Source organism: Hypanus sabinus, unplaced genomic scaffold (genome assembly GCF_030144855.1).
Source record: "Hypanus sabinus isolate sHypSab1 unplaced genomic scaffold, sHypSab1.hap1 scaffold_2390, whole genome shotgun sequence".
NCBI classification, from domain to species: Eukaryota; Metazoa; Chordata; class Chondrichthyes; order Myliobatiformes; family Dasyatidae; genus Hypanus; species Hypanus sabinus.
The window spans coordinates 25,265-33,431 of record NW_026780509.1 but is presented as its reverse complement, the minus strand read 5'-3'; the positions used below and the strand labels follow the sequence as shown (position 1 = coordinate 33,431).

Here is an 8,167-nt window from a genome sequence, read left to right as displayed (position 1 = left end):
CTGCCTCCCTCCCTCAGCCACCTCACCAGCACTGAGAGTGAACTTCCATCCCCCGAGGCAGTCGAGAGTCCCGAGGCGGAGCCCAAGGAGCAGATCCTACCCTTCAAGGGCAAGGCAGAGGGGGAGGAAGGATCCCAGTGCGAGGTGGAGGCGCCCCACCCTGTCCCGGTCGCAGGCGAGGAAGGGACAGCGGGCCCTGTCCCGGAGGAGGAGACGATTGACCTCAACTTCCTCGAGGTGAGTGAGGGGAGGGGGAGAGGAGTGTTCGAGGGAGTCGTGTGAGGCGAATTCCGCAGGAGAGGCTCACCGGGGTGTGGCCTGGCTCAGAGAGGGTGTGACAAACTCGGGTTGTGGCGCAGGCTGAGGGGAGATGGGATAGGGGCCTGCCAGAGCAGACAGTTACCTCTGCATGGTGGAAATGTCTATACTGGAGGGCACGCGATGAAGGCGTGTTCGAGAGGCTTTTCGACAGACACGGGCATGGCCGGGGAGATGGAGAACGTGCAGGCTTGTCTCTTCAGCCCAGCGGGTTCTGAGTTTCACGATTGTGCGTCCCGTGTCCAGCCTGAGACCAAAACTGCACACGATACTCCAGGTGGGGTCTCACCAGGGCCCTGTACAGCTGCAGAAGGACCTCTTTACTCCTATACTCAATTCCTCTTGTTATAAAGGCTAACATGCCATTAGCTTTCTTCACTGCCTGCTGTACCTGCATGCTTGCTTTCATTGACTGATGTACAAGAACACCTCGTCTCCCCTCATTTTCCCATTAAACCTCTCACCTTTCACCCTTGACCCCTGACCTGGGGTTGTCATGCCACCCACCCTCAGTGGGAAAAAGCTTGCTTGCCTTTACCCTATTGATACCCCTCATAATTTTGTGTCTCTCTATCAAATCTCCTCTCAATCTTCTCCATTCCCGGGAATAAAGTCCTAACCTGTTCGATCTTTCCTGATAACTCAGGCCCTCCAGACCCGGCAACGTCCTTGTAAATTTTCCCTGTCCTCTTTCAACCTCGTTTCCATCTTCCACGTAGGTCGGTGACCAAAACTGCACACCATACTCCAGATTAGACCCCAGCAATGTCTTCAACACAACCTCCCGTCTCCCGTACTCAACACTTCGATTTGTGAAGGCCAATGTGCCGAAAGCTTTCTCTACGACCCCGTCTACCCGTGACGCCACTTTCGATGGATCGTGGACCTGTATTCCCAGATCCCTTCGTCCCGCCACACTCCTCAGTGCCTCCCGTTCACTGTGTGAGACCCACCCTGGCTGGTCCTGCCGAAGTTCAACACCTCACACTCAACTGTATTAAATCCCATCCGCCGTCTGTCAGCCCATTTTTCCAGCCGATGCAGGTTCCACTTTGAGCTTTGTTAGTCCTCCCCGCTGTCCACTACACCCCCAGTCTTGGTGACGTCCACAGATTAGCCGATCCAGATTACCACGTCACCATCCGGATGGTGGGTCGTCCTTAGCCTGAATGCCAAGCGACTGAACCTTCTTGACCGTGCGGGGCCTTGTAGGTCTACGCAGGCAAAACCCACTGCCTTGCATTCATCAAATTTCCCCGCAGTTTCCTCGGGAAACTCCGTAAGGTTGGTCCGACGAAAGCCGAATCGGATCAAGTCCATCCAAATGCTCGGGAATTACGTTCCGTGACCTGCGACGGTGTGCTTTCAGGACGTGCCGACCTTGAACGTCACCGCGCACCGCAATCGCGTGGAACTGAACCGCAAGAGGCCGCACCGAGGTTTCTGCAGCCCCCGCGGCGTGCAGAGAGACGGAGGCAGCTCGGAGTCGTGGATGTTCCGAGATTCCACGGGTAGGTGGGGGTAGGGAGGGAGGGAGGACGATCCAGAGACTGGCTGTGGCGGAGGGAGGGCGGGGAGAGTGAGGGAGACGGAGGCACACGGACCGGGCGTTCAGAGTGTGAGCGAGGAGACAGGCGGATCACTGAACTCTCCCTCCCTCCGGTACAGAGGAGCGGCCCTCGAGGGGGGACGAGGAGGAGGAGGAGATGGACAGGGAGGGGAACCAGCGAGGCGGCAAGGAGACGGGGTCCAGCCGGAGAATACCCAGGATGGATTCCTCCTTCAAGGTGAGTGACTGCGGCCGTAGATCACCCCCCCCTCCTTTCCCCAGGGGTCTCCGACCTCCTCCATCGCTCTGCCATCCCTCCGTATCCCCCGTGTATGTGTGTGTGTGTGTGTGTGTGTGTGTCCCTCTCCCCCCAGTGACCCCTCTCCCCTCTCCTTCCCCCAGGGGTCTCCGACCCACTCCATCGCTCCCCCATCCCTCTGTATCCCCCGTGTATGTGTGTCCCTCTCCCCCCCGTGATCCCTCTCCCCTCTCCTTCCCCCAGGGGTCTCCGACCCCCTCCATCGCTCCCCCATCCCTCCGTATCCCCCGTGTATGTGTGTGTGTGTGTGTGTGTCCCTCTCCCCCCCGTGATCCCTCTCCCCTCTCCTTCCCCCAGGGGTCTCTGACCCCCTCCATCGCTCCCCCATCCCTCTGTATCCCTCGTGTATGTGTCCCTCTCCCCCCCGTGATCCCTCTCCCCTCTCCTTCCCCCAGGGGTCTCTGACCCCCTCCATCGCTCCCCCATCCCTCCGTATCCCCCGTGTGTGTGTGTCCCTCTCCCCCCAGTGACCCCTCTCCCCTCTCCTTCCCCCAGGGGTCTCCGACCCCCTCCATTGCTCCCCCATCCCTCTGTATCCCCCGTGTATGTGTGTCCCTCTCCCCCCCGTGATCCCTCTCCCCTCTCCTTCCCCCAGGGGTCTCCGACCCCCTCCATCGCTCCCCCATCCCTCCGTATCCCCCGTGTATGTGTGTGTGTGTGTGTGTGTGTGTGTGTGTGTGTGTGTGTGTCCCTCTCCCCCCCGTGATCCCTCTCCCCTCTCCTTCCCCCAGGGGTCTCCGACCCCCTCCATCGCTCCCGCATCCCTCCGTATCCCCCGTGTATGTGTGTCCCTCTCCCCCCCGTGACCCCTCTGCCCTCTCCTTCCCCCAGGGGTCTCCGACCCCCTCCATCGCTCCCCCATCCCTCTGTATCCCCCGTGTATGTGTGTCCCTCTCCCCCCCCGTGATCCCTCTCCCCTCTCCTTCCCCCAGGGGTCTCCGACACCCTCCATCGCTCCCCCATCCCTCCGTATCCCCCGTGTATGTGTGTCCCTCTCCCCCCGTGACCCCTCTCCCCTCTCCTTCCCCCAGGGGTCTCCGACCCCCTCCATCACTCCCCCATCCCTCCGTATCCCCCGTGTATGTGTGTCCCTCTCCCCCCGTGACCCCTCTCCCCTCTCCTTCCCCCAGGGGTCTCCGACACCCTCCATCACTCCCCCATCCCTCCGTATCCCCCGTGTATGTGTGTGTGTGTGTGTGTGTGTGTGTGTGTGTGTGTGTGTGTGTCCCTCTCCCCCCCGTGATCCCTCTCCCCTCTCCTTCCCCCAGGGGTCTCCGACCCCCTCCATCGCTCCCCCATCCCTCCGTATCCCCCGTGTATGTGTGTGTGTGTGTGTGTGTGTGTGTGTGTGTCCCTCTCCCCCCCGTGATCCCTCTCCCCTCTCCTTCCCCCAGGGGTCTCCGACCCCCTCCATCGCTCCCCCATCCCTCCGTATCCCCCGTGTATGAGTGTCCCTCTCCCCCCCGTGACCCCTCTCCCCTCTCCTTCCCCCAGGGGTCTCCGACCCCCTCCATCGCTCCCCCATCCCTCCGTATCCCCCGTGTATGTGTGTCCCTCTCCCCCCCGTGATCCCTCTCCCCTCTCCTTCCCCCAGGGGTCTCCGACCCCCTCCATCGCTCCCCCATCCCTCCGTATCCCCCGTGTATGTGTGTGTGTGTGTGTGTGTGTGTGTGTGTGTCCCTCTCCCCCCCGTGATCCCTCTCCCCTCTCCTTCCCCCAGGGGTCTCCGACCCCCTCCATCGCTCCCCCATCCCTCCGTATCCCCCGTGTATGTGTGTGTGTGTGTGTGTGTGTGTGTGTGTGTGTGTCCCTCTCCCCCCCGTGATCCCTCTCCCCTCTCCTTCCCCCAGGGGTCTCTGACCCCCTCCATCGCTCCCCCATCCCTCCGTATCCCCCGTGTATGTGTGTCCCTCTCCCCCCCGTGACCCCTCTCCCCTCTCCTTCCCCCAGGGGTCTCCGACCCCCTCCATCGCTCCCCCATCCCTCCGTATCCCCCGTGTATGTGTGTCCCTCTCCCCCCCGTGACCCCTCTCCCCTCTCCTTCCCCCAGGGGTCTCCGACCCCCTCCATCGCTCCCCCATCCCTCCGTATCCCCCGTGTATGTGTGTCCCTCTCCCCCCCGTGACCCCTCTCCCCTCTCCTTCCCCCAGGGGTCTCCGACCCCCTCCATCGCTCCCCCATCCCTCCGCATCCCCCGTGTATGTGTGTCCCTCTCCCCCCCGTGATCCCTCTGCCCTCTCCTTCCCCCAGGGGTCTCCGACCCCCTCCATCGCTCCCCCATCCCTCCGTATCCCCCGTGTATGTGTGTCCCTCTCCCCCCCCGTGATCCCTCTCCTTCCCCCAGGGGTCTCCGACCCCCTCCATCGCTCCCCCATCCCTCCGTATCCCCCGTGTATGTGTGTCCCTCTCCCCCCGTGACCCCTCTCCCCTCTCCTTCCCCCAGGGGTCTCCGACCCCCTCCATCGCTCCCCCATCCCTCCGTATCCCCCGTGTATGTGTGTCCCTCTCCCCCCGTGACCCCTCTCCCCTCTCCTTCCCCCAGGGGTCTCCGACCCCCTCCATCACTCCCCCATCCCTCCGTATCCCCCGTGTATGTGTCCCTCTCCCCCCCGTGATCCCTCTCCCCTCTCCTTCCCCCAGGGGTCTCCGACCCCCTCCATCGCTCCCCCATCCCTCCGTATCCCCCGTGTATGTGTGTCCCTGTCCCCCCCGTGATCCCTCTCCCCTCTCCTTCCCCCAGGGGTCTCCGACCCCCTCCATCGCTCCCCCATCCCTCCGTATCCCCCGTGTATGTGTGTCCCTCTCCCCCCCGTGACCCCTCTCCCCTCTCCTTCCCCCAGGGGTCTCCGACCCCCTCCATCGCTCCCCCATCCCTCCGTATCCCCCGTGTATGTGTGTCCCTCTCCCCCCCCGTGACCCCTCTCCCCTCTCCTTCCCCCAGGGGTCTCCGACCCCCTCCATCGCTCCCCCATCCCTCCGCATCCCCCGTGTATGTGTGTCCCTCTCCCCCCCGTGACCCCTCTCCCCTCTCCTTCCCCCAGGGGTCTCCGACCCCCTCCATCGCTCCCCCATCCCTCCGTATCCCCCATGTATGTGTGTCACTCTCCCCCCCGTGACCCCTCTCCCCTCTCCTTCCCCCAGGGGTCTCCGACCCCCTCCATCGCTCCCCCATCCCTCCGTATCCCCCGTGTATGTGTGTCCCTCTCCCCCCGTGATCCCTCTCCCCTCTCCTTCCCCCAGGGGTCTCCGACCCCCTCCATCGCTCCCCCATCCCTCCGTATCCCCCGTGTATGTGTGTCCCTCTCCCCCCTGTGATCCCTCTCCTTCCCCCAGGGGTCTCCGACCCCCTCCATCGCTCCCCCATCCCTCCGTATCCCCCGTGTATGTGTGTCCCTCTCCCCCCCGTGACCCCTCTCCCCTCTCCTTCCCCCAGGGGTCTCCGACCCCCTCCATCGCTCCCCCATCCCTCCGAATCCCCCGTGTATGTGTGTCCCTCTCCCCCCCGTGACCCCTCTCCCCTCTCCTTCCCCCAGGGGTCTCCGACCCCCTCCATCACTCCCCCATCCCTCCGTATCCCCCGTGTATGTGTGTCCCTCTCCCCCCCGTGATCCCTCTCCCCTCTCCTTCCCCCAGGGGTCTCCGACCCCCTCCATCGCTCCGTATCCCCCGTGTATGTGTGTCCCTCTCCCCCCCCGTGATCCCTCTCCCCCCGTGACCCCTCTCCCCCTCCGTGACCCCTCTCCCATCTCCTTCCCCCACAGGTGAAGTCAAAGTCCCGGCACAAGTCCACGACGGAGGGAGGGGAGACAGGCGCCTCGGAGGCCCCGATGTCTCGATCTCGATCCCTGCGCTTCCCCTCCCAGCTGGGACATGCCTTCCGGAAGGTTCTGCCCACCAAATCCGAGAAGGGTGAGAGGTGAGTGTCTGCATCCACAGGAGGGTAGATCCCCCTCCCCCTCTGACCCCTCTCCCTCTTGCCCTCTCACCCCCTCTGCACCCTCCCTCTTCCCCTCTCCCACTCCCTCCCCTAACCCCTCCCCTTCACCTCCTTCTGCCCCCTCTCCCATGCCATCCCTCCCCCTCTTCCTCTTGCCCACCCTTCCCCTTTGCTCCCTCTCCATCATCCTCTCCACCTCTGCCTCCTCCCCTTCTCCCTCCCTCTCCGCTGCATCTCCCTCTTCCCCTCCTTCCCCTCTCCCTCTTCCCTATGATGACCTCTGCACCCCGACTCCGAGTCCCTATGACCTCTGACCCCCAAGTACCTTCACAACCTCGAAGTCACCTTTCAGTCCGCAACCTCTGACCCCTTTATTGCCGTCTGGATCCCCAAGGTCGGAGAGCTCGACCCCAGGCTGGCTGCAGGCCCTCAAACCAAAGAAGAAGAAGTGAGGGAGCTCTCTCCGTCCCTCCATCGCCCTCAGGACCCTCAGGTGAGGCTGGGGAGGGGAGGGTGGGGGCAAGGAGGGGAGGGGTGGACGGGCAATGGGGAGGGGAGCATGGCGGATGAAAACACAATACTCATCTCTACCCCTTCCTCCTTCCACCCCCTTTCTCTCCCTGCCTCCCTCCCTCCCTCCCCCCGACTCGCCCGCAGGTGGGGCTGAACGCCTGGACACCTGCCCTCGAAGCAGAGCTCCCGGGAACCGGAGCCGGCTGCCACAGAGCCGTCCGCGCCGTTTTATAACCACATCGCCCGAACCTTCGCACTTTTCCCGACTGTCTTCCTACATGAGGCGGGGGTTACTGATTTTTTATAATTTAAATGCCGGGGCCACTTCCAAAGCAAAGCTTTTCTACCAAAGGCATCGGGCGCCCCTTTGCGATTGTTTGCTGCTGGGATAATGGGTAAACACTACACCTTGCTATTAATTTACAATAAAGATTCTTGCACTACCTTGCTGAACGTCTCCTTCATTCCATCATGTAGCCCACCCCCGGGGATCTGTTAATCTGTATATAAACCCCCTGAACCCCCGGCTTAGATCCCAGTCTGTAACCCACCCCTGGGGATCTGTTAATCTGTATATAAATCCCTGGATTAGATCCCAGTCTGTAACCCACTCCCGGGGATCTGTTATTCTGTATATAAACCCCCCCGAACCCCTGGATTAGATCCCAGTCTGTAACCCACCTCCGGGGATCTGTTAATCTGTATATAAACCCCCTGAACCCCCGGATTAGATCCCAGTCTGTAACCCACTCCCGGGGATCTGTTATTCTGTATATAAACCCCCGAACCCCTGGGTTAGATCCCAGTCTGTAACCCACTCCCGGGGATCTGTTATTCTGTATATAAACCCCCTGAACCCCCGGATTAGATCCCAGTCTGTAACCCACTCCCGGGGATCTGTTATTCTATATATAAACCCCCTGAACCCCTGGATTAGATCCCAGTCTGTAACCCACTCCCGGGGATCTGTTATTCTGTATATAAACCCCCCCGAACCCCTGGATTAGATCCCAGTCTGTAACCCACTCCCGGGGATCTGTTATTCTGTATATAAACCCCTGGATTAGATCCCAGTCTGTAACCCACTCCCGGGGATCTGTTATTCTGTATATAAACCCCCCCGAACCCCTGGATTAGATCCCAGTCTGTAACCCACTCCCGGGGATCTGTTAATCTGTATATAAACCCCCTGAACCCCCGGATTAGATCCCAGTCTGTAACCGACTCCCGGGGATCTGTTATTCTGTATATAAACCCCCGAACCCCCGGGTTAGATCCCAGTCTGTAACCCACTCCCGGGGATCTGTTATTCTGTATATAAACCCCCTGAACCCCCGGATTAGATCCCAGTCTGTAACCCACTCCCGGGGATCTGTTATTCTATATATAAACCCCCTGAACGCCTGGATTAGATCCCAGTCTGTAACCCACTCCTGGGGATCTGTTATTCTGTATATAAACCCCCTGAACCCCCGGATTAGATCCCAGTCTGTAACCCATTCCCGGGGATCTGTCATTCTATATATAAACC

The 8,167-nt window shown here is 61.3% G+C and overlaps 1 protein-coding gene across 1 annotated transcript; it reads left to right on the top strand.

The window, feature by feature from the left end:
- Positions 1–16: 16 nt before the first annotated feature.
- LOC132387945 (182 kDa tankyrase-1-binding protein-like) lies at positions 17–7,084 on the top strand. Its single transcript, XM_059960263.1, has 6 exons — positions 17–237; positions 1,688–1,829; positions 1,987–2,105; positions 5,948–6,102; positions 6,518–6,616; positions 6,781–7,084. Exons 2-5 carry the CDS (start codon positions 1,811–1,813, stop codon positions 6,573–6,575), a joined length of 351 nt encoding a protein of 116 aa, XP_059816246.1. The 5' UTR covers positions 17–237; positions 1,688–1,810; the 3' UTR covers positions 6,576–6,616; positions 6,781–7,084.
- The last annotated feature ends 1,083 nt before the right edge of the window (positions 7,085–8,167 follow it).

Bases quoted from the DNA above. Each gene is read 5' to 3' on its own strand.
- LOC132387945 (XM_059960263.1), top strand. The intron at 2,106-5,947 runs GTGAGTGACTGC...CTTCCCCCACAG, and splicing joins GGATGGATTCCTCCTTCAAG to GTGAAGTCAAAGTCCCGGCA. The intron at 6,103-6,517 runs GTGAGTGTCTGC...TGGATCCCCAAG, and splicing joins AAATCCGAGAAGGGTGAGAG to GTCGGAGAGCTCGACCCCAG.